The sequence below is a fragment of the Condylura cristata genome, unplaced genomic scaffold, assembly GCF_000260355.1.
Source record: "Condylura cristata isolate star-nosed mole 26May11 unplaced genomic scaffold, ConCri1.0 scaffold00031, whole genome shotgun sequence".
NCBI classification, from domain to species: domain Eukaryota; kingdom Metazoa; phylum Chordata; class Mammalia; order Eulipotyphla; family Talpidae; genus Condylura; species Condylura cristata.
In genome coordinates this window covers 24,365,498-24,390,443 of record NW_004567132.1, presented here as the reverse complement: position 1 = coordinate 24,390,443, position 24,946 = coordinate 24,365,498, and the positions used below count along the sequence as shown (strand labels likewise).

The 24,946-nt window shown below is 49.6% G+C and overlaps 2 protein-coding genes across 2 annotated transcripts in view; one reads left to right on the top strand and one right to left on the bottom strand.

Annotated features, from left to right (window-relative positions):
- CAPG (capping protein (actin filament), gelsolin-like) overlaps window positions 1-6,977 on the top strand; it is a 19,746-nt gene extending 12,769 nt beyond the window's left edge. Inside the window, exons 2-10 of the mRNA XM_004691591.2 lie at window positions 570-605; window positions 798-970; window positions 1,065-1,219; window positions 1,410-1,577; window positions 3,113-3,262; window positions 3,605-3,697; window positions 4,144-4,276; window positions 6,145-6,233; window positions 6,794-6,977. Of these exons, the coding sequence (XP_004691648.1) occupies window positions 583-605; window positions 798-970; window positions 1,065-1,219; window positions 1,410-1,577; window positions 3,113-3,262; window positions 3,605-3,697; window positions 4,144-4,276; window positions 6,145-6,233; window positions 6,794-6,859 (1,050 nt within the window). The 5' untranslated portion in view covers window positions 570-582 and the 3' untranslated portion in view covers window positions 6,860-6,977. The remainder of the gene's footprint in view (window positions 1-569; window positions 606-797; window positions 971-1,064; window positions 1,220-1,409; window positions 1,578-3,112; window positions 3,263-3,604; window positions 3,698-4,143; window positions 4,277-6,144; window positions 6,234-6,793) is intronic.
- A 1,988-nt stretch (window positions 6,978-8,965) lies between these two features.
- Window positions 8,966-24,943, bottom strand: ELMOD3 (ELMO/CED-12 domain containing 3). Its single transcript, XM_004691374.2, has 13 exons — window positions 24,730-24,943; window positions 24,045-24,102; window positions 22,805-23,084; window positions 20,555-20,632; window positions 19,998-20,067; window positions 17,567-17,635; window positions 16,553-16,644; window positions 14,935-15,058; window positions 14,599-14,721; window positions 12,121-12,251; window positions 10,846-10,922; window positions 10,521-10,648; window positions 8,966-9,860 (listed from the first exon to the last, which is right to left on the bottom strand). The coding sequence occupies exons 3-13, from the start codon at window positions 22,856-22,858 to the stop codon at window positions 9,658-9,660; spliced, it is 1,149 nt and encodes a 382-aa protein (XP_004691431.1). The 5' UTR covers window positions 22,859-23,084; window positions 24,045-24,102; window positions 24,730-24,943; the 3' UTR covers window positions 8,966-9,657.
- Window positions 24,944-24,946: the final 3 nt, after the last annotated feature.

Below are 24,946 nucleotides of genomic sequence, written 5' to 3'. Positions count from 1 at the left end.
ATCTATGGTGAATAAAAGGGACCTGTACAACAGATTACTTCATCATTCTTTGAGAAATGGAAAGGATCACTTCAAGGGTGCTGATGAGAAAATTCTATACTGATTGGTTAAGACAACATTCCTGGGGCTCATCTTCATTGGTGGGGGGTTAACCAGAGGAGTTTTTGAGTGGGATTAAGTCTTGGCGCACTTAGCCCAACTGACTCCATTTTAGACCTGTTGTTTCTTTTTAATAGCAGTTACTGCTTACGGGAGCTACATCCCAGATTTGTGCAATGCCTAGAGCAAGAAGAGACTCCTGAAGTCACAGCAAAGGAGACATTGGTCCAGGGGTCAGAAATGTGGCTTCTGCTAGCTGACATTTTTGGACTTAGATGCTCTAAACATTAGCTTCTCTGCCTGCTTCACAGGCCCAGGAATAATATCCTCTTGAGTTGTTGGAGAAGAAGTAGTTGATGAATTTGAAAGCTCTCGGCCACCTGGAAGGTCCTCAATGTGAAAAGTCCTACATGTGTCCTCATGCAATTGTCATGATATTTATAATAATTAAATTATGTATCTCTTCCCAGATCCAGAGACAGCATGTACTCACCCACCTCCCTGAGGTAAGCTGTGCACCCCATTCCCTTTTATCTTTCTCCTTCACTTCCACGGTGCCCCTTCCACACCCCTACTCTGCACTGCTCTCCACGTTTCCACACCGTAGTCCCCAGACCTGCCTAGGTCTGCCCAGGTCCCTGTACGCGGGCCAGCTGCTCATGGACCAGGATCACTGGCAACCCTCTCCCCTTGCACAGCGGCTCTCCGTTCCCAGCCTCAGTGCAGGATCCTGGCCTTCATGTATGGCGGGTGGAGAAGCTGAAGCCGGTACCTGTAGCAAGAGAGCAGCAGGGGATTTTCTTCTCGGGGGACTCCTACCTTGTGCTGCACAATGGTCCAGAAGAGCTCTCCCACCTGCACCTGTGGATAGGTAAGGGCATTGGGGAGAAGGGGGTGGGAGTCTGTCCCGGGCAGGGGCCAGTGTTAGCATGGGTTTCATGGGCCTTGCTCTGCTGCCTCCTCAGGCCAGCAGTCATCCCGAGATGAGCAGGGGGCCTGCGCCATGCTGGCCGTGCACCTCAACACCTTGCTTGGGGAGCGGCCCGTGCAGCACCGTGAGGTGCAGGGCAATGAGTCTGACATCTTCATGAACTACTTCCCACGTGGCCTCAAGTACCAGGTCAGAGACCATCTCTTACACCTCACATTGAGGCTTCTCTCAGAGCCAGCACCTACCTTCCAGTTGATTCTTGCCCAGGGACCTTTGGGGTTGGGTCCTCCTTGCCTTTCTGCCTGTCTCCCAATGGGATGGGGTGTGCAGGGATCCAGGCCTCCCGTCAGCACACACAGACTGGCTGTCTGGGTTGCAGGAAGGCGGAGTAGAGTCAGCATTTCACAAGACCACCCCAGCGACCACCCCAGCGGACGTCAAGAAACTCTACCAGGTGAAGGGGAAGAAGAACATCCGTGCCACCGAGCGAGCACTGAGCTGGGACAGCTTCAACACTGGGGACTGCTTCATCGTAGACCTGGGCCAGGTGAGTAGCCAGGTCCAGACCGAGCCTCTGTGTGGCAGGATCAGGAGGCCAGGGAAGAGAGAGAGAAATGGAAAATCTGAAAGCTTATTCCAAGTGGGACCACTTCAGCCATTAGAAATCATTCCTGCATTTCTTTTTAAAGATTTACTTATGCATACAAGAACTGGGGTACACGCAGAGGGGTACCCCAGTTAGTGGATTCACCAGAGACACAGTGGGAACAGAACAGGCGGATTGACTGAAATACACTGCTGAGGGGAGCAGCAGGCAAGACAGGAGAGGTCTGCTGTGCCCTGTGGGCCAGCTCCCTGGCGGGGTGTGTGTGTGTGTGTGTGTGTTTAAGGGATGAAACTGTGCTGCAGTGCCTGTGGGCAGATTCCTTGTGCTGTGCTTTAACACCACCAGGGAGGCCCCCATTCCTGAATTTGTAAGGGCAGAACCTCCTTGGGCATCCAGCCATTGTCTAACTCTGGAACTTACTTCCTCCTTTTCTTGATGCCTTTGTAGCTCTCAGTTAACTGCCCATCACGCAGACCATCCACTACCATATGCATTCATGCCTTCATCCGGTGAAACCATGATGGCTGCCTAGAGCCAGCATGGGGACCACAAATTGCTCACTCTGAGGAAGTCACCTTGATGGTCATTTTACAGCCTGTCACTTGCTGTAAAATGAGGCAGGCTATAAGCAGGACGCTAAAAGTGAAGTGGCTTGTGCTGGGGTGAGGGAGAATCCTGCTACTCTGCTGAACCCTTTGTCCCAGGAAGGTGTCATTTGACTAGATCTTGTCATTCCAGGTGAGCTGAGTCACTGGGGTGGGGAAAGGTGCAGGCATGCCTGTTAACAATAAAGAAGGGTCTCCTTTGACGGGGCCCCAGGGTGGGGATAGGAGGAGAGGGAAAGAAAGTTGTTAAGGAGGGTGAGATCCAGGTCATGAGAAGGCATTCTCTGAGGAATCTAGATGCACCTTGTCCTGAGGACTTGGGGCAGAAGGTCAACCAGGGGGCAGTTTGGAAGGATTGGGAATGGTAAGATCGAGGAAGGAGGACCAGGTCAGGGGAGGTGACAGTGGCTGTGCCTGGCAGGAGATGCAGTCGGAGCAGGTGATACAGGACTCAAGGATGGCATTCACCATTCATTCATTAAGTCATTCAATAAATAATTATTTTATATACCTAGACATACGGAATCTGTTTTAGTACTAGGCATAACACAGCAAACAAAGCAAAATAGTCATGCCTTAAAAAGCTTACTTTCTGGTCTACATTATTTACTAGATGAAGAAGTTGAAATATATGCCATGGAGGAAAAAAAGCAGGGGAGACATGGGCTGGGCAGAGAAGCACTCTCGAAAGCACTGGGGTTGGGTCCTCCTTGCCTTTCTGCCTGTCTCCCAGGGGGCACTCTCCTGCCTTCTTGATTGTCTTGCCTCAGGGAACATTTCTCTGCCCCCCCTTCCTCCACCCCTCTCCCATACACCATACACACTACCAACAGGCACTGCTTCTAACCCAAGCCTCCCGCTTCCCTTCAGAACATCTTCGTCTGGTGTGGTGCAAAGTCTAATATCTTGGAGCGCAACAAGGCGCGGGACCTGGCCATGGCTATCCGGGACAGTGAGCGACAGGGCAAGGCCCAGGTGGAGATTGTCACTGATGGCGACGAGCCTGCCGAGATGACCCAGGTTGAGGGGATGTTGGGTCGGTGGCTGGGCATCCCTCAGGGAGCAGCGATCAGCCTGGGGGCATGGGCATGAAGATGTGCTGGAGGCATCTGCGGCTCATGGCTGTGGCTGGCTCAAGGGTGCTTTGGTGGATTCAGAGGACAGTGCTCCTCTGGGTGGATGGACCAGGAGCCTGGCAGGCAAGGCAGGCCTGGCCTAGCCCTCATTCACTTCTGCCAGGGGCCCTGGTGCAGGGCACAGTTTATCCCTCTAGAGGCAGTGGCCCTGGCTATGAGGGATTGGTAAGGTCCCGGGCAGGTGCTCAGGAATCCTTGGAAACCTGTTCTGTGCCGGCCTCTGCAGGTCCTGGGCCCCAAGCCCACTCTGAAGGAGGGCAACCCAGAGGAGGACCTCACAGCCGACCAGACAAATGCCCAGGCCGCAGCTCTGTATAAGGTGGGTGTCGGGGCCCGCCCTGTCTGGGCAGGGGGTGGGATCCTGATGCCTGCAGGCTGAAGGGAGAGGGGAGAGCGGTGGCAAGGTTGTGCGGCACCAGGGCCGTTGATCCAGCCCTTGAGGTGAGAGGAGAATGGTAAATGGACAATGTCAGGCCCTTTTGAGGAGATTAATGCCACTTCACACCTGCCCATTCTTAAGAGACTTGAAGCTGAACTTCATCTTTTTGAATCCTTTGTGCTTATAATTTGAAGTCCATTTAATTTCCCAGTGAAATTTGGATCTGTGTGCTGCAATGGCTGAGAGTGCTGTGTTCCCATCTGCTTCTTGGGTCAGGGATAGCGGGGAGGGGTGGGGGGCAGGGAGGCCGTCTTGTCCTTGGGTAGAGAGAAGAGCTGCATAGATGAGGTCGACCTGTCCCTGCCCATTTTCCCGCCATTCTACAGGTCTCTGATGCCACCGGACAGATGAACCTCACCAAGGTGGCAGATGCCAGCCCTTTTGCCTTTGAGCTGCTGCTATCTGATGATTGCTTTGTGCTGGACAATGGGCTCTGTGGCAAGATCTACATCTGGAAGGGTATGTGTGGCTTCGCCTCTCTAGCCTGAAGGGTGTGTGTGGCTTCTCCTCTCCAGCCTGAAGGGTGTGTGTGGCTTCTCCTCTCCAGCCCCCAGTGAGGGTCTGATTTGGACAGCTTGGGGGGTGGGGAGAGCAGCCTTCTTGCTTTCTTTCAAAGCACAGCCTCAGGGAGCCCAGATGCTCTGGGTTCTTGTGACTGAGGGTTTTCTCTTTGTTGTCCCACCTGGTAAATTCTAGACAACAGGACTGGAAACTCTAAAGTGCCTCAGAAGTACCTGGAGGCCTGTTGGAACAGATAGTTGCTTCCCCGCCCCTCCTCCCCCCTTCCCTAATTCTGAATCACCAGGTCTGGGGTGGAGCCCTAGAATTTCCCTGTCTAACAGGTTTTGGGACTTGGAGCTGATCCAGGGACCAACCACATTCTAGGACCACTGTCCTAGATCCTCCCAGACCTCCAGGGCTAACTGGTCCTTCTCTACCATGTCCTTGTGCCTTGGGGTGACAGATAAATATTAGATAAGTTAAATCTCACTTTCCACAGTGGCTAGTGAACTTGTGGGACTTGTTTTTCCCAGGGATTGTGTTACTGGAAATGGAGACTATTGTGCAGGGGCCTGTTGGTTTGGTTTGACTGAAAACGTTGAGTCAAAGCTGAGTCCTTAAGCGATGGTGGGAACCTAGAGCCTGGTTATTTCTTCACGGTTGTCTTTCCTGGATTATGTCTTCAACGCCTGACTAAATTATACATTTCTTGAAAGTAGGAACCATATTGTCTCTGTGTCTTGACGAACTAGCATTTGCTCAAATATTTGTGGTGTCAACCAAGGCCAAGAAAAATTCCTAGCTTCATCATTGTCAGAAAGATAGAGAAGCATTGGGTGGTCTCAGGAAAGCGGCTACTCGTCGTTAAGAGAGTACTGCTTTCGGGAAGGGCAGGAGCCTCAAGGCAGGTTCCTAACTGTGTGTGCTGCTGCTGGGGTTTCTAACAGTTAAAGGGTGTGTTGCAACTGGGCTGCCTCTACTCTCCTGTCATGGGACCTTTCCCCATGAAAACAATTTCAAACATAGCGGGGTTCCCAGACACCCACGGAAACATACTTTACCTCAAAGAACCAAACCATTTTCGGAATAGAAACCAGAGGAGAAAAACAGGAAACTTGGGAGCTGGGAGAAGTAACCCCCCCAGGGCAGCTGTGTGTCACAATTCATCAGTTAACTTGAGCTAACATGGGAACGGTGGGGTTTTTACAGCTTGGCAGAAGAGCCAACCACAGTGCACAACATTGTCTCCTTGGGAAAAACACCTTGAACTGGAGCACAGTTGGTGCTCAAAGGCCGGTCTGTAGGAGGGAGGGAGTGGGTGGCTGTGGCTTCCTCTCCTAGGCTTAGCTGGCACAACCAGAACCTGGCTAGCTGGCGTTGTAAGAGTAAGACCATAGTAAATTACACCCTTTTGTCCTGTTTTGATTTATAAAAGCTTGATAACAGTATAGATGAGGCTTATGGTTTCCTGTGGGGGGGGGGCGAGGAGGGTGTAAGGGGAGCTTTGGGAACCGGCTTTAGTAGACGCCAGGGATGGCACTACTTCTCCCTGATGTTCCTGGGGCTCTGGGCTGAGCAGGTTTTGATGATTAGAGTAGGCAGACGAGCAGTTATCATCTGGTGTGGAGCTTCCAGGTCGGGATTCCTCAGGGCCTGACTGTAGACCTCCAACGACCTAACGCCTCAGCGTCCTTAGCATGTCCTGGTTTGTTTATTTTAAAAGTTGCCAGTTATTCTGTGGACCCGCTTACGTTTCCTTGGGGAAAATAGGATGTAGGCTAGAGAGAGCACCTCCTCTTTTTTAAAAAAATCTTCCTTTGCACCAGGGCGAAAAGCGAATGAGAAGGAGCGGCAGGCGGCCCTCCAAGTGGCCGAGGACTTCATCTCCCGCATGCGGTACGCCCCGAACACTCAGGTGAGGACGCACCCAAGAACCCAAACCCTCGGGGTTCCTGCTGTGGGCTGATAGACTCACAATGGAAAAGAGGGGCAGGAGAGCTTTGGGCTTTGGGAACCATCAGGCCTCTGTGCTAGACCCACCAAGGGTGAATGGCCTCAGTTCCACAAAGTTTTAAAAGCACCATTTTTAGAAGGAAGCCGGGCATCACTCCCCTGAAACTCGGGGCTGGTGTGCCCTTGAGTGGTCCATGCTTCTCCACTGGGCCTCTGTCCCTAGCTGGCTCCAGGCCTTCTTGGCCCCTGGCATTGCGCTCTACAAGCTGTGACGAGGCGTCTCTACTCCGTGCCTCCACCCAGCGCAGCACCTGCGTCTTTGAGCCGCCTGTTTTCTCAGCCGGTGTCTCCGTGATCTTCTCGCGTGTTGGCTCCTCCAGACAACGCTGTCTCTGGCCTGGACAGCACGAGGACTCAGGCCTGGTGCCCAGCGCCCTCCTCACGGCGCAGGCTCTCGCGTCTCCCTGGCACAGGGGGAGGTGGCCCGCCTCCGAGCCAGACTTCTCCCTTCTGTCCCCGCAGGTAGAGATCCTGCCCCAGGGCCGCGAAAGTCCTATCTTCAAGCAATTCTTCAAGAACTGGAAATGAGAGCGAGTCCCTCTGCTCTCACCACCTGCCTCCTCCTTCCGCTTGTGGTCAGTGCTGAGGAATCCCCCTCAGATGCCCAATAAAAAAGACAAGAGCTTTGCCCGCTCTGCCTGCACTACCTAATTCTCACTGCCTCGCCTTTCGCTGGGCCCCTTCCGGTGCTGGGATGGAGGAGGACACAGATGACGATTCTACAGCCTCCGCGGGGCCAGAGCTGGTTGGTGTGGTTGAAGCAGAGGGGACAGGCATTCCCTCGGACCTGGCAGGTACTGCTGTGAACCCAATAGCGAGGTGGCACAGTGCCAGGTGTCAGGATCAATTTCAGTCAGGGCTTCAGTTCGGTCTCACATTCCCAAAAGGGAGATGGTTGTATGGCAGCAGGCTTGGGATGCCTCTCCACAGAAGCCAGTATTTCCTCAGATGCCCCAATAAACCATCTCAGGGCACTTCTTGCTACCATGCCAAAAGACAGCTTCTTGTTCCCTAGGCCGGGGGCCTCACCTATTTGCCTGGTAAGCCCAGGACCAGCATAGGACTATAGGAAAAGCACTGACTAGTGTTGAGACTCATGGGCTGTGGCTCTCACCATATCCCCGTTTTATCCCGGGAACATACTTTTTCTGAGTGTCAGGCCTTAGTTTACCTTGTGTATTGGGGTGGTAGACAGCTAATGAGGGGGAGAATGGAGTAGCCCCAGAGCAGTCCCCTCTGGAGGGCATGATCCCAGGGAGTCAAAAGCAAGGTGGGAGCTGTGTAAACCTGGGCCAGAGCCTTTGAGGCCTGGCCATCCTGATCTACCCTCACCCAGGACCGAAAGGCTGTGTGACTTCTGAGCTCTGACACACTGGATGTTTCCATCCCCAATGAAATGCTGATCAAACTGATTTCGTGCCAGAAGTATAGAAATCAGTCGCTCGAGTATCCTTCCTTCCCTTTCCTCCAGACGACTCCTGGCCATTCACCTGACAGCCCCTGAAAGCAAGCACTGGGGTGGTTTTTAAAAGGGGAGAGTGAGAGTTGCACTCAGTCCATGGTTCTGACATCTTTAGGGTTGTGAATCATTTTAAGTGTTCCACGAACGGCTTAAATAGGTCTTCCCCAAGAAAAATACAGATTGAGATTTTGGCACCTACTTGCAGAGGATTTTGGCATCCCTTCCCCAAGCAGTCCATCAGCAGAACCATAACTGAACTCCAGACTGTTGGTGTGAATGTCCCAAGGTCTGGACTGAGCTGTCTGGAGAGAACTGGGAGAGAGAACTGGGGAAGAGTGGAAGGATCCTGCAGAGGCCACTGGCAGCCTGTCCAGGTGTATGGTCCCTGACTGACGATGGGCTGGGCATTCAGCTGGGTCCCATGGGTTAGTCTTTTGTCTCAGAGCAGGAAAAAGGGACTTGTGGGGGAAAAAAACACCGAACTTGACAGCCCCCTGCATTCCAACTCACGGGAGAAGTCATACCTGCTGCCATCGCTGTTGGTCAGCCCAGGGACCCATCAGGACAGCAGGGTAGACAAAAGATTAGTTCAGTTTGGGTAAAGATGACACAAGGCAAATTGCTGGACCCACGGGTAACACCCTCCTCCGCCTTGAGGCATCCTGCTGACAGCAGCTGGGAGTTTCTTTCCATACTTGGGTCACCATCTGTTGTCACCATCTCTGTGATGGGCCCAATGGGCGAGGCTTACAGAAACTATAGACAATGGTGCTCCAGGGTGCAGCTTGAGGGTGTCAAAAGGACTGGGCAGCAGCAATAACAAGGCTCACCTGCTCCCTGCTCTCAGCTCTGCCTATTTACCTGAAGGACCTTTTGCGAAGGGAACAAGAATCCGCTTCCCCAGGAGCAAACTGCAGGAAAAAAACCTGTCCACTCGTGTCACACGAGTAGATGTGAACACGAGCTGGGGCACCTACCGGATGGTGAGAACTGCAAGGAGTCCGAGCATGCCGGGGCAGGGGGATATAGGGTGAGCCCAGCAGGAGGCTCCTCCTGGAGCCCAGAACCGGGGCCATCGCCCACTGCAGGGCCTGGCTCTCACCAGGCCCCGGGACAACACGGTCACAGAAGGCTGCAAGGCTTGTCATGGATGCAAATACTTGAGATCCTTAACCTAATTCAATTTTATTCAAAAACTGCTGGTGTGTGCATTTCTGCCTTCCCTTGAGCAGGCCAGAAAACCATCCCTAATGGGAACTGCACAACTTCCACCGGACAGGAGGACTGGTGAGAGGTGAGGGTGGGGTAAATACAAGGCAGAAACCTGGGCAGGGGTTCTGATCCTGGCCCTGCGGACAGACAGGAAGGCAGGCTCAGCCAGCAGCAGCGGCAGGTGGCTTGCCTGGTTGGTGCTGCCCCCTGTTGGTGGCTGCCTCTACTGCCTCTTCGTTTCTAACTACATACCCTGTCCTGCAGACACCAGGGGTCTGAGGGCCCCTGCCAGGGATCAGAATTCTGGTGCCTTTCCTGGGGAAAACCCTTTAACATCGGGATACACGGTACACCCGGGGGTGGGGCTTGATCCACTTGCTCCTTGAGAGGACCTGGAAGCTACAGTCCAACTAAGATTAGGGCAAAATTCTCCTTGCTCTGGAGACAAGACTATGGGGAGTGGGTCAGCTCACCACCCCTAACGTCTCATGTATAAGGGTCCGTGGCTCCCCAGACTATGTCCCTATGTCCCGTCTCTTCTGCTGAGACTGGCAGCTGGCCCAGCCAGGGTGCTCCTGACATGGCTTGCATGTGCCTTCTGAAAGGCCCGGTGGCACGGCCTTCCAGTCCATCAGTCAGCCTCCGGGGTTGGTCAGATCAGCCGTGTGCCTTCCGACGAGTGCGGCAGCAGGTCGCACACACCTGTGAAGGTGAGGTCCTTGGAGTGAGAGGCTTGTGGCCCATTGCTCTTGTGTGCTCCCAGCAAGGAGGCTTGTCCCTTTGATGCTCCTGCCAAGTAGATCTCCAGGGTCTTGAGCAGCCGCCTTGGGCTCTTCTTGGCCAACACTTCCAAGTCTAGGATAGAGAGGATGGGGAACCAAGGGCTTGTTAGGGTTTTGAACTGCAAAATAGGGTCTCAAATCTAGCAGCTCTAGGGAGAACCCCCAACCCATGCCATGGAGAGAAGGTAAAGGAGTCTTTCCTGTGGACCCCTTACACCAGTCAATCCTAACAAGATCCAGCTCTCCCTTGCCCACCGGTGGGAATCTCTTGTCTGGTGGAAGTTGTGCAGTTCCCGTTAGGGATGGCATTCTGGCCTGCTCAAGGGAAGGCAGAAATGCACATACCAGCGGTTTTTGAATAAAATTGTATTCTAGTGCAAGATGGATGAAGGGTGAACCCAATGGGAGTCTGGCCAAGACAGAGTGCCTTCTCTCCTGAGCACGCACCAGAGCGGTGACTGAGGAACCAGAGACTCTGCTCACCCTGCTCAGCGGAATCTCAACTTTGACTGGTCAACCCAATAGCTAGACCCCCCAGCTTTTGATTCCAAAGTACTATCACCAAAGGTGTAAGCCCAGAAAGGGAGGAGAGGGACTGGCAGGCTGCAGAGGGTGCCCTGGCAGTGACTCTGGGAAGTGGCCTTTGACAAAGAGTTAGGCGGGAGGGGGCGACCGGCAAAACCAGGCTGGCCTCCACGCTGGGGCACTAGGCCTCCCAGAAGGAAAAGCACACCTTTGAGGACAAAGCCTGAGTCGGAGATGGTCTTCTGCTGCGTCCTCCAGACATGTGCCAGACGGAGGAAAGTGGCAGCGTAGAAGCTGTTCACCACCGGGATCACCTTCTGCTGCCGATTACACTCCCTGCGGACCGGGGAAGGGGCCTGCTCAGCAGGGGACAAAGGTTGACACCAGGTGGCCTCCCACCCTATTCCCCCAGGGGAGCCATTTCCCTTCACCTCTGAGGTGAGGGTTGCTGAATTAGGCTGGGACAATGGTGGGGAGGGACAGGGGATGGGGACCAGGCTCTGGGACTCTCTATCAGGAGTGTGGGGACTTACCTGGAGAGACACTCCTCCCTTAAGGCCTGGATTGTGATGCGGGTGATATTCACAGACATCAGACAGAAAGGGAATTGCTGGAATGGAGGAGGGACGGGTCACTGCCCGCCTTCTTCCTTTCCCGTCATGCACCACCTGGCAGTACCCATGGGCAAGATGGCAACCGCAGCACAGATGCAGCAGCCAATATTTCTGATGCTTATAGTTAACTTTTACTATAATTTTCTTTCCACATTCCAGATGAGGAAACGGACCCCAATGAGCAAGATTCCAACAGAGGCCAAATGACTCCAAAGCTGTGCATTCCCTCTAGGCTAGTGCTGTAGGCTCTTCAGAACCATCTGCTCTCTATGGCCCAAGCCTGACCTGCCCTGGGTATAGCCCGGGCACCATGTCACCACCAGGGTCTACAGATGAACACAGCTCAGTTATCGAACCCTACAGGCTCCTTCCAGGGCCTCGCTCCTTCTCAGGTTCCTGGTGGTTAGCTGCCTGTAAGCACTTCTTCCAGAGCCAGCCAGGTACAAGTGCCTTCCTGACACTCCCCATCGCTCACTAATGCAGAGCTCTGAGAACTGGCCCTGAAGGTCAGACTCCAGAGGGCTGCATGGGGCCCAGAGGGGTGCCTCACCAGGACAGGCTTCAGAATATGGGGTGTGCTGTATTGCTTTATTTTTTGAACAAAATTGTTCCCTCTTCTTTAATAACAAGAAATCAAGGAATGAAAGGGTTTCTTCCAGGGAATTTGCTGCTGCACATCCACATGGACACCCGCTCAGAGGGACATGGAGATCGATGTGTTCCTTGGTTTAGGACAATGTCTGACACTATCTCATCTGCTTCCTTATGAGAAGAAAAATCTGTCACATTATGATATAGAACTCTACCTCAGGATGGAAGCAACTTGCCACATTTAGCTATTTGAATTAATTAAACATTAAGTAAAATGAAAAATTCACCTCCTTAAACATTCTAGTCACATTTTAAGAGTTCAACAGCCTCTTGTGCTTAGCTGCCAAGTTTTGAACAGCGCAAATAGAGAACATTTCGTTACGGTAAAAAGTTTTATCTGACAGTGCTAGACCAGAAAGAATCTTCTGGCTTCAAAAGATTTTTCAGTCTTGCATGACACCCAGTTCTACAGCTGCCGAGGCTGCCTGTTACTCATGAGTGCCAGCAATCACAGGCATCTACCCATGATGCCTTTTGGCTGCTCAGAAGCACCATGAACGCAGAGCCACAGTCCTCTCTTCCGGCTTCCCCCCAAAGCCCCACCTGGATATGGTGATGAGACAGGCGGAAAATCTCCTGAGCCATCAGTAAAGTCTTTGAGTCCATCACCAGGTACAGCAGGTGCAGGAGGGCGAGGAAGCCTGCCCCTCTCAAGTCTGTGCCTGGGTTTGCTCCTGTAGCAGAAACCCGGAGAAGGAGGGATGGTGAGCAATCCCAGCAGGAGCCCCCACTCCCGTGAGCTCCAAGGACTTCGTTTCCTTGGTCACTAGCCAAGTGGGATGCCTAGATTTCCACCCTTCCTGGGTTGTAACAAGGCATCAGTATGGCAGAGAAGTGAGAAGCTGCGACTTCTGCCCCTTCCTGTGCTAAGAAGCCTTCTACAGACTCTGCGGTACCAGTGCACATTCTGTGGGTGCCATAATGAGGCTCCCCTGCCTCTCCCAGTTAGGGTGTCAGTGGAGGCCAAGTTCCACCCCCATCTGGCAGTAAGGTAGTGACATCCCCCTTCCCCACTGGCTTGGTGTCAGAAGAAGCTAAAATAGAACATTGACAGAAGATCTAGAATTTCATTGCATAATACCAAAAATGTCTGGATACAACTGATAAACCACTTGTTAGTGGGGAGGGAGCACAGTGGATTATGGTGGTGGACCATGCCTGCTTTGGTGGAGGGTGCAGTGTGGTAAGAATACCTGAAGGGGGCAGTCCTATACTCTGAAATAAACAATCATATAAACCAGTGTTACCTCAATTAATAACAACAGCAACAACAACAATCACTTGTTACAGCAAGAACTAGGAAGAAGAAACAAGTAATATTTCATAGCATATCAATACCAAAATAATACAGATACTAGATTTATTGACAAGGATTTTAAAGCAGCTGTCACAGGCAGAATAATGCTCCCACACCCTTTAAAGACATCCATATCCTAATCCCCAGAACCTATCAATATGTTATATTCATGGCAAAAAAGGATATTAAGATTGCAGATAAAATTTAAGTTACTGATCAGCAAATAGGGAGATTATTCTGGGTTTTGTGGGTGGGCCAAACATAATCAGAAGATCCTTAAAGTGAAAGAGGGAAATAGAAGCTAAGCGTTAGAGGAGATGTGAGGGTAGAAACAGGCTCTGAGAAGGGCTTTGAAGGATGGCAAGTCGATCCTAGGGAATGGGTTTTTTTCCTAGAGCTTCTGGAAAGGAATAGGGCCCTTGATACAGTGGCCTTCCCCAAGTGCGACCTGTGGCAGATTCCTGAAGTATAAAACTTGAATGAGTCTTTGCTGTTTTAAGCCACTAAAATTGTGATAATTTGTTGCAGCAACAACAAAAGCTAATGTGAGGCCTCCCTGGTGACACAGCGGTTAAGTCTAAGCACTATCAAGCTATCACCAGCCACTGCAGCATGAGTTCGATCCCAGTCACGGAGCTGACCCACATGGCACAGCAGACCTCTCCTGTCTCACCCACTGCTCCCCACAGTGCATTTCAGTAAATCTGCCTGTTCTGCTTCCCACTCTATTTCTAGTGAATTCTCTCATCCTCCCTCACCTTTAGCCTACACCCCAGCTCTTATATGTATAAATAAATTTTAAAAAATCTATTGTAGCTCAAATGCTTTGAGAGGAAATTATAAACACACTTGGAAAAAAACTGAAAACTTCAGTAAAGGACTATCAGATATAAAGAAACAAGCAGCAATTTTAGATCTTAAAAATATAAAACTAAAATTAAAAACTAAGTGGGTGGGCACAACAGAATAGAAACAGAGGAAAGAAGCAATGAATGTGAAGATGAAGCAGTAGAAATGGTTACCACTCCTGAACAATAAAGAAAAAAAAAACCCAAAGCATTAGAAATCTGTGAGCTATAAGAAAAATCCACACCCTCCCCCCCCAAAGGACAGTGTCTAGGGCCTGTGGAATAACAAATATCTAGCATTTATGTTAGGAGGGCTCCACAGGAGAGATGACGGGACAAAAGTGAAAAGTTACTTGAAGTAATAAAGCTGAAGATGACAGCATTCAAAGGGACTTAGGTGTGCTGATAACAACAGACTTCCAATTAATTATGAATAGTTTCCTTCTTAAATTAAGCTCTACTTTCCTATTTTGTATGAGTGATTTGTATGACATTTAAAAAAAAGAATAGCACAATCCCAAGACAGGTGAAATCATTTCATTTCACTCAATAAATACAACAAAATTTCCTATTAAAAGAGGAAAAAGGAAAAACTAGACTCCAAATCCTATCACTCATTATTGCATCTCATTTACAGCAGAGGTCTGACAAAGGCTCCCGGGGCCACAGTAAGCTTTCTCCCTGTCACTCTCTCTACTCAGTCACACCTGCTGTTTCTCAGTCAGTATGTACCACCTTCGGGGCTCCAGCAATTACTGTACCCTCTTCTGGAAGGCCCCTGACCCCCTTCCCGTCTCATGGTGCTGTCATGACTAGAAAGGGATATCTGGACTCTCTAGAGGCCTGTAACCAGAAGACAAGCCATGCCTCTCTTACCCTGGAAGCCCAGATCTTCCCAGTGCTCTCCATGAAGGGCACAGTCAAACTTGGAGCCAGTCAGCTTCCTGTAGATGGTCTGGAGAACTCGGCCATGCATTGGGTCTTGGCTATCCAGGCCACCTGTCCCAAAACACCCACATTCTCGATATGGTGATCCCTCTGGGCTCCTCAGAAAACAGATCAACCAAGATAGATGTGAACAGTGCCCAAGGCACCCCGTTCTCCCATACTGTCATGCCCCTCAGCTCCTGCTCTTCCTCCCACTCCCACAGGGTGGGCAAACATGCTCTCTGCCCTTCTGTGGGCTGCCTCATGGCAACGCCATGTACTCACACTGAGCGATGGTTAGGACCAAGTCCCTTTCCTCACAGAGGCCCTGATGGAGCTTGGGAGGCCCGAAGAGGCGGTGTCGGAGGGCAGCGAGCCCGGTCCTTCGAATAGTTGGCTGGATTCTTTTCTGGGAAGAAAGTTGCAGGTAATGAAAGAGCAGAATGTTGAATTTCTCCTTAGTGAACTCACTCTCATGCTCAGTACAGGGCCTTGCAGAAATAGTTTCCCCAAAAAACTGGCTTGTCCTGGGCCACAGGGAGAGGGTAGAAGCTGTGGAACACCTGCTGCATTTCTGCAGACAAGCTCTTCTGGCTCCCAGGTTCTTTGTAAGCAGAAAAAAATGTATTGAGTGGGCTTCTCTGGTGGCGCAGGGGTAGAGTCTCAATGCTATCAAGCTATCACCAGCCACTGCGGCATGAGTTCAATCCCCGGTTAGGGAGCTGACCCAGATGGCGTGGCAGACCTCTCCTGTCTCACCTGCTGCTCCCTTCAGCAGTGTAGTTCAGTTCACCTGCCTGTTCTGCTCCCTACTCTGTGTCTGGTGAGTTCTCTTATTCCCTGTGCACCTGGCCTATACTCCAGTTCTTCTATACATAAATAAAACAATTTTTTTTTTTTTAAAGAAAGATGTCTCCAGGGATAGGCATTATCAGCTAGTCAGCCAGTTGTATGCATTTGGCCCTTTGGACTTTTCCAGAAGTAGCTAGAGGTGACTAGTGACTGACTCCCAAAGAGGTTAGCTTTGAGGACCACCCCCATCAACACCACCATGCAGCCTGATGAAAACGAGGGCAGGTTTCCCAGGAGAGCAGCTTCTACTTTTTGTATGCCTTGTATCTCTGTAAAGGACATACATTATAGAGTATTGTAGCCCCTCAACTTCCAGGGAGAGAGGTAGCGGAAAGGCAGAAGGTGAATGAGGATTTTTGGAGCTAGGTACGTCTGAGAAGTGGCTGGAGCCTTCTATCCACATTATGACCAGCGTTCCATCAGCCAGGTCACGCTTCCTTCTCATGGCCTACTATTACAGGTCTTAGAATTTTTTATTTTGGTAGCTGCTGATTCTCTGGGTTGTAGAAACTAAAATGATTCCTGTTTTTTAAGCTTCTAGAGTCAGGTTTTAGTTTGAATCTCTAAAATCACATTCACTAAATTTACTAGCGGTCCCTCAAGAAGCCTCAGAAAGCTTGCTAGACTTTACTCTCCTCAAAAATTCCTTCTTTTTCCAACCACACTTATTTTTAAAACTTCTAAGTAGCTCTGGTCCTTGAAAGAATGAAATATTTCTCCACATCAGTCAAACAGCTCTCCAAGGAATGACCCAACATTTGATTCCACACCTCTGCTTCCCTAGGAGAGACAAGCGGGGGGAGCCACATGGACCTCTGTATGACAGGGCCACAAAAGGTCTGGGGACACAGTCTCAGAAAGGCCACTGAGGCACTGCCTGGCGCGTGGGTCCTTGGTTACCCATAATGCTGTGCTTCAAGATTTCCTAGATGAGATGGGGTCCTCAACTGGAAGCATCCATTCTGCTTGCCCAGTGTCCCATCTGGTAGGCCAGAGACCTGGGTCCTGGGAAGGTGCTTTGCCTGAGATCCCAAACTCCTTGCTGTCATACCTTGAAGGAGGAGAGGTCCACAGTCTGGAAATGATGTAGCGCCTCACTGAAGGAGATCAGCTGCCCAGGCTGGTCTGAGCTGGCCTGATTCCCTGTGGCAAAAGTGAAGACACTCAGGATGGGTGGAAGTCACGCTACAGCAAATGTTTGCGAAGGGCCTTCTGACTGTCACCTCTCTGCAGACACTAGCGTCCTATACAAACCTCAGATGCCTACAGCCACATCAATCCTCTTTCAAAGGGCTGCTGTAATCTGCTGGGCTGACCCCCTTTTTAGAATGCACTGCCCAGAAACTCGCTAGGCCGACTTCTGCAGTGAGCAGGCGCAGCTCTGCCTGCAGGGTCTCTCTAAATTCCACTCCTTTGTGAGGGGCAGGTCACTGCCTGGAGTGGGTACTCATGGAGAGCAGGCCCTGGCTTACAGGCCTGTCCGACTTTCTTCTTTGCCCCTTCTCACACCCTGGACGTGAAATCCTCTCTTCATCTTTTGTCACAATCCACAGGGAATTAGCTTCTCAGTTAGCAATGTGGGTGATGGCTGATACAGTCAGTTCAAGTGGGAACTAGGCTACATACGGCTCCTACTTCTATCCTTCTATTGTTCCATCCAAACCTCTGAAGGGTGAGACAGTTTTTACAGTCTCAGAGCCTTCCATTCTTATTTCCAGGGACTTCACAGTGAAAAGCTATTTAACCTTATGTAGGGGGCCTGGCTCCAGGCTTCACCCCAATCTCCTTTCCCCACAGAAGCTGCCCCTGAATGAAGTCTGCCCTGTTTTCTCTCAGGGCTGGGTAGATGCAGCCCTTTCTTCACGGCATATATTCCCACTTCCTCCAGAGACAGAGTGCTGCTGTCTTTGCATTTGGAGAGGAGATTTTATTCTAAGTCACACAACTAAAATGAGGAGACCCAGGAATTCTTTCTCCTAATGCAGAGTGACAGAAACATCAGCCACACATGGGGATGGCCTTTACGCAGCTGGGCTGAGGGCGAGCGCTCCATGCCTGCCCTTACCTGTCTCTGGCAGGATGCTGTCCACGGCCTCCCATTCTTCTTGGGCTCTGAGCACCTCTGTACTCACAACTGCAAGCGAGAAAAGGAGACTCTTTGAGACGCAGGTGTGTCTGGATCTTTGCTGCAGCCCCCAGCCTCGTCTGCCCACCTTGGGTCTTGTGGCCCTCCAACACCCTCTTCACACAGCTGCAAAGTGACCTTTTCAAAGCAGATCTGATGTCATCCCCCTGCTCAAAACCCTCCAGGGATTTTCCACAACTCTCAAGACAGAGCCCAGACTGCAGCACAGCACCTAAGTACCTCGAAAATCTGTATCCTTCTTCCCTCTCTAGCTCTGCCCTGGGGCATACAGAACAGCCTAAGCTTGCTGCACCTCCACTGGCGTTGCACAAGCAGTGCCAGCACCAGGTGCTCTGACCCTCAGTCCCAGTCTGCTGCAGTACTTCTACCCTCAGCCCCTCACCTGGGCGCCTTCTCTGAGCTCATTAGTCAGACAGGGAGGGATCCTCCGGGACACTCTGACTCCCAGTGCTTATCCCAGCCAGCGCCTAAACTGCCTCTCCCCTGCACAGCAGTTAACGAGGGTGGGGTCCGCACGACCTAGTGCAGCAGGTGTTTGGCGTGCTCAACAAATGTTTGATGCATAAACAAAAGCACACATGCGAAAGGGGGAAAAAGCAGCCAAGTAGGTTCTTTAGAGTCACCACACATCACCACACAGCCCTTCTCTCCAAACCACAACTGCTGCTTTCTAGTTCAAACTGCCAGAGGCATATCCTGTCACTTGACTTTTCTGATTCCCTACAGAGAACACCAACAAGTCACAAAGAAGGGCGGAGAGACTTCAGTTCAATGTCAAAACTTGTGACCCCTCCAGCCTCAAAGGAAAAGTATTTTAGGACAGCTTGTCTTTGCCTTGCCAACTTGGCTGAGGACATCACATGACAATAAACTACTTTGAAAGCGTACTTGCAAATTCAATAATGCCACCCCAAACTCATAAGCCTGTGGATAAAAAGGAAGAGAGAGCTGTTGGAAAAGAGTAGAGACAGACACTGAAAGCACACTCCAGAAGCCAGCTGCTTGTGAGCCTTTCATTTCCACCATTTCCTAGCTGTGTTTTTTTTGGGGCAATTATTAACCATCTGTAATCATCCTGGCACTGTAGTGAAGACGGTGTAAGATGGGCTACGTGGCTCAGAGGTCAGTACTCAATACATGCTGGCTAGTATTACTGACACAGGTGCGCACTGGGGTCCAGCAGGGCAGTGGGCAGTGGTAGCAGGTGAGATGGGTCCAGGGTCCTAAAGTTTGGACCTTCAGGAAATTCAATCTCACAAACTTGAAACTCTGGATGGGCAGCAAACACTACACATCAGGGCTTCCAGGCTACATAATTTCTTTTTTTATTTTAAAGATTTATTTATTTATTCATACAGAACTGGGGTACAGGCCAGAGGTGCAGGGAGTGAGAGGATGCACCCGAGACAGAGTGGGGAGCAGAATAGGAGGACTAACTAAAATACACGATTGAGGGGAGCAGCGGGCAAGACAGGAGAGGTCTGCCATGCCACGTGGGTCACCTCCCTGGCTGGGAATTGAACTCGTGCTGCAGCCACTGTGGATAGCTTCATAGTGTTGGTTTAACCCCTTGTGCCACCAGGGTGGCCCCAGGCTAGATAATTTCAACAGAATCCAGAACCTTGACCTTAGAAGAATGAGATTGTTTAGTATGATTAAAAATGTCTGGCAAGCCCTCTCTGGTGGTGTGACAAGTCAAAGCACAGCAGTATGAAGCTATCACAGCATGATGTTCGATCTCTGGCCAGGGAGGTGATCCACAAGGCGCGGCAGACCTCTCCTGACCCGTCCACTGCTCCCCTCGGCAGTGTACTTCTTCAATCTGCCTGTTCTGTTGTGCTCCCCTCTGTTTCTGGTGAATCCTCTCACCACCTTGCACCTCTGGCTTGTACCCCCATTCTCGTATACATAAACAAATGAATCTTTTTTAAAATGCCTGGCAAATAAATGCCAGTTGTGTGGAAGTATAAAATATTTTGACATTGAAGACAAAATCACAAAGAAATATTAAGTTTGTCATCACATAGTGAAAACAAACTTCCATTAAAAGAAACTTCATAGCCTTGCAAGTGATTTTCCTACATTAAAGTATTTTCTTTCTAACAAGACCCATATTTTGGAGATTTCCTTTTCAGTGTGCAGAATTTAAAGAGAGCAATACATTGCAAAGAGCATGCACTGTAACTCATATTCAGACTGCTAAGCACTTACATTATCTCATTTAATTCTAATAAAATGATACAATTACTCTCATACAGACTCTGACAGAACGCCTGTTTTATAGATAAGGAGAGTTAGTAACTTGCTCAAAGTCATGTATGGAGGGTGAGAGCCCCAAAGGGGACCTTACCGCCTGGCTGCCATCCATTAGCTTCGGTTGTCAGGGCCTGAAGGACTCCATGGTTCTTCAACTCTGAGATCTGTAAGGGCAGCTGACCTTAGTGAGAGGGAGAAATCCACATCCCTCCCTCCTCACGAACACGACAAACTGTCTGCAGGTCCCACCCACTGTAATGGTGTCCTTGAAACGGAAAGCCAAAAGTTAGTCTTCCTTGATGGGCCGACTAAAGCCAGTCTAAAAAGAAAATCACTTGGAAAACAACTGTGACGTATCCTTTGGGGGCCGGGGGACAAGTGCAGGCCCTCCCTGAACAGTAAACAAACCAAATACACGCAACACAATCGAGACTGTGGCGTGCTGTGATCTGCCCCCGCGTTTTATATGTATGTTCCCTGTCTCGTTATAACAAGAATCTTATTAAACAAAGGTTGCTTGCGTGTTTGTGCCCTATACGCCTCATGCTGAGGCCAAGGTGGATGCTGGTCGGGTGCCCAGTGCCTGGCACCCCCAGCCGCCTGCCACGAAAGCTTGCATTGCAGGAGGAGCTGGGTGGGAGCAGCACGTGCCGGAATTCCTCGGAAGGCCAGAAGAGCACCGGTGTCCCTGTCAGGTGGTGGAGAGCAGCGGGCAGACACATGTTCAGCCTGTAAGACAAACCAAAGATCAAAAAGTGTCGACATACTGTTGGTCAGAGAGCCCCGAATTATGACACGGGCAAGTAAACTGCTCCCATCTTTAGCATTTTACAATAGCAGAAAGTTCCAGACAAGCTCGGTAAGTTTTGGGCCTCCAGTCGCATTCTAGGAATTTACCTAACAGATACATTCACCTATGTGCAAACTGTCATTCATTTTACTTATGGTGTCATTCACTTAAGTACTGTTGATAATAGCAAAAGGTTGGAAAAACCTTAAGTGTCTACTAATTAAATCAATGAGAGCATAGTCACTCCACGAATTTTTACATAGCCATAAAGAGGAGCAGAAACTGCTTCATGGACAATATGTAGCAATCTTAATGAGATAGTAGTAAAAGAAACATAGGGCAGCATATATATGCTATTTACCACAGCATTTCCTTAAAAATGCAGGAACATAAAAATATGAACAATGGGCCCTCCCTGGTGGCGTAGCAGGTTAAAGCACAGCACTCAGAAGCTAAAGCAACTTCAGCATGTGTTTGATCCCTGCCCCAGAGGTGACCCACATGGCGAGGCAGACCTCTCCTGACCCGCCTGCTGCTCCCCTCAGCAGTGCATTTCAGTACATCTGCCGGTTCTGCTCCCCTCTGTACCTGGTGAATCCTCTCACCCCCCACACCTCTGGCCTATACCTCAGTTTGTATATATAAATAAATAAATCTTAAAAAAACAAAAACAAACACAATGTGGGGCTGCACTGATCTTTCACTTACTCCTCCAAGCTCCAAAGCCCTTCTGCGTGTAAAACAAGTTCCTCCGCAAGAGATCTCTCTCTCCAATCAGGCTCTGCTGCTTTAAGCACAGGCCCTTCTCTTATATGTCCTACAGCCATCAGCAAAGTAATAGGCACAAAGTATGTTTTTGTCAGTCACAAATCATCATGCTGTATGATTATCTCAATAGTTGCAGGGAAAGCATTTAACAAGGCTCTGGAACAACTCTCAATTAAATGCAGATAGAGGAATACACATCAACATAATAAAGCTATGTATAACAAACCCACAGCTAACATTATACTCAATGGTGAAAGCTGAAAGCTTTGCCTCTAAGATCAAGTAAAGACAAGGACGTCCACTCTCACCATCGTACTGGAAGTCCTATCTGGAGCAATTAGGCAAGAGAAAGGAATAAATGGAATCTAAATTGGAAAAGAAGCAAAACTACCACTATTTACAGAGGGCATAATAATATATATAGAAAACCCTAAAGACTACTAAACTACTAGAAACAATAAATCAGTAAAGCGACAAGATACATAATCAATATACAAAAGTCTGCCGTTATCCATCCTTTCTCAACGTGCTGAATTAGTTTTCTTTGATACAATTCGAAAGAGGGTTGTTTTCTTGATTTCTTTTTCAAGTTCATTCTTTATACATAGGGATACAACAGGCAAAAAGATGAAACTAGACCTATTTCATACCATAAACTTGTACAGTGATATGTCTTAATTATTTAGCAATAAAACTAGAAAACAAAAGATATGTTCTCAAAAATATTTGATGATTCATGTTCTGAACAACACTCTGCAGGGACTGTGTACATAGGACTCATTTCATCTTTTCCTTCTTCCTTTCCCTCTCCAATTTAGTCCCCCAGGTGTTCAAAGACTTCCCTCAGGAAGAACACTTCACCTATCTTATTACGGTGAAGAAAACTTTGTCCCATTTCTGGCCCCTGATTCTGACAAGACCATTCCTGGGCAAGACTATTCCTCAGGAAGGAATGCAGGGTTTTCTAGCAGGTTGGCTGGCACAAATCCATCGCACTGAACCTTGCAAGAGTCTGAGGGTAATCAGGCCCGAACAGGTATCTGACAAAAACCGGGCCAGTGACGTAAACAGTCTAAATCAATGAATTACAGATTTCTCACTGCAACTCTCCTCCCATCCAAGCAAATCCCAAACAAAATCCCATGACACACTTAGAAAATAAGATACTAGGAAAGGTAGCGAATCCAAAGGTAAACAGAAGCTTCTAGCAACAAGAACTATAGTGAGGGCTTTCCACACATTTCTAAGGCTCCACATTCTCTTGAAAAATTCTGTCTTATTATTACTGTTAACAATATACCTCAAACCAACACATTCTTCCCCAAATAGAAGTGCTTCCTTACCTGTCCATTAGTTAATTCTTTCTCCTTATGGAAAGAGCAAGATTCTTCATTCATGACTCAAAATCATTTGTTCAAGTGAGCTTTGTCCTGGGGCTCAGAGAGAATTTGAATAACATCTGAGATCAGGAGCTATGGGAAGAACCACAGCTCTACCTCTGCCTTCCTTCCTGGCAGTTATTCAGACTAAGAGCAAGAAAACAGTCCCTTTGTGCCATCACCAGGGTAAAGGAGGTTTCTGTGAGTATTGAAAGAAGTCCCTGAGGTCTCTGAAGCCTCAGCCCTGTTTAAAAAAAAGAAAAAGAACTTTAAAAGCAAGCTTGTTTCATCATTCAGCTCTGCCTTTGTTGAAAAAAGTTGACTTTAAAAATCTTTAGGCAGTTACAAAATCATTCTGAATAGATAAACTGCTTCAATTAAATGCCTATCTCTTACTACCCATGTTACTGGACAGAAAGAAGGGGACTCTGCAGGAGTCCAGAGCTGGGTTCTCAGTGTCTAGAAGGCATGAGCACAGGGATGAAGTTAACAGGTGGCACCAAGGTGGGAGACTTTGGCTGACCAGTTCAGCATTGTTAAATGCAATACCCTTGCCTTGTCTTCCTCAGTTATCACTAATATTGTGTACATGGGCAGTTGCCTTGAAAGTCTGGCTAACTCTAAGTCTTTCATCTCAGGAGTCCAACCTAGGAAAAGTACAACTAGACATCACAGATGCCTGTCATAACAATCTGTATCATAAATGGGCAAATGGCCCCTGTCCAATTCTAGTCACAGGTCACTTAGTTTTCTTAAGGAAACTAAGGAAGGAGGTGGTCTCTCTATAAAGTCAGCCTTCCGTTATGGGAATGTGACCTGGATTCCCTAAGTAACCAAAACAAAACAAAACAAAACAAAACAAAATAAAACAAAACAAAACAAAAAACAGTCTTTGTCAGGTGTCACGCTCCCTCACCCCAAGAGCAGGAACACCTCCTTTTAGCTCACTGTAATTTAGGGAGAGAGCAGGAACCCTCAATCTCGGCACCTCAGGAACTATTTCATTCTCACTTCTTTTCAATATCTCCCTTCTTTTCTGTCACTCCTCGTTGACCTCCATGACAGCATACAACAAAATATACATGGGCCAGTCTGGGAAGGTGGTAGCAGGCACGGTGGCGGTAACCTCAGGAAGGTTCCTCTATTACTTAGTACTGTATATGAAGTGAATGGAACAGCACAGAAGCATGAGGGCTTTATGTACCTGTGAGTGTCTCAGTTCTGGCTGAAGAAGATGGGTCTTCAATAGGGCTAGTTCCTATCTGGTTCAGAGAAAGAAAAGAGCAAAAACAGTCGAACAGGCAAGGACTCGAAGTTATGCAGTCACTTCTACCAACTCCTTATAGTTAGACTTGGACATGGCTTTCATGTAAAGATGCATCCTTTTCAAGCCAGTATCCATGACACCCATTTTAGTCAAGGAGTCACATTAAGGGATATGATTTTCCAACTGCTTGCTGGAACTTAAATTCGCTGAATAGGTATTTATTCAGCGGTCCATGAAACTCGGTCCATGGCTTAACTACAAAAGCACACAAAGGTATAACAGTCCTTTGTCATTTTCATTGGGCTACTCGCAGGCCAACTCCCCTTCCTCTCCCAGCGCCGACGGAGGGGGTGCTTGGGGACTAAGTCAGAGAGATGGGGTGCTACCATTACCCCCCACCCCCCCAGGCAGACAACGCCATGGAGGGGGAGAATTTAGGGAGCCGCCGCGGCCAGTACTGGCCAACTGGCAGGTGCAGGGCCAGGTGCTGGTCGGCTGTGAGCCGCCCATCTCAACTGCGATCTCGGTCTGTCAAGATGCCGGGCTACACCAGGACTGTGTCGGGGCTCCGGACCGGAACTTTCTCACCGTCCGAGGTGGAAAAACCCAGAAAGCAACTTGCCTCCGGCCATTTAGCGTCTCCATCGCAGAGCGGGGACCAGGACGCAGGTCTCCAGCCGCCCAGTCGGGATTCTCTCCCAGCCCCGGAACTCTCAGCCGCGCCTCGCCCCAGGGCGATCATTTCCACTCCACATTCGCGATCCTCTAAACCCCCGGGGCTTGCCCGCCTGGTCCCCGGAGTTTCGCGATCCCGGACGCGGGGCACCGCAGGCCGCCTC

What these genes read in the sequence shown, in the direction of transcription:
- ELMOD3 (XM_004691374.2), bottom strand. Translation starts at nt 22,858, where the DNA reads ATGAATGAAGAATCTTGCTCTTTCCATAAGGAGAAAGAATTAACTAAT. An exon ending in TGGACCTCTCCTCCTTCAAG is followed by an intron (nt 15,059 to 16,552) that starts GTATGACAGCAA and finishes CTTTCTTCCCAG; the next exon opens with AAAAGAATCCAGCCAACTAT. An exon ending in GGAAGATCTGGGCTTCCAGG is followed by an intron (nt 12,252 to 14,598) that starts GTAAGAGAGGCA and finishes TTTCTGCTACAG; the next exon opens with GAGCAAACCCAGGCACAGAC.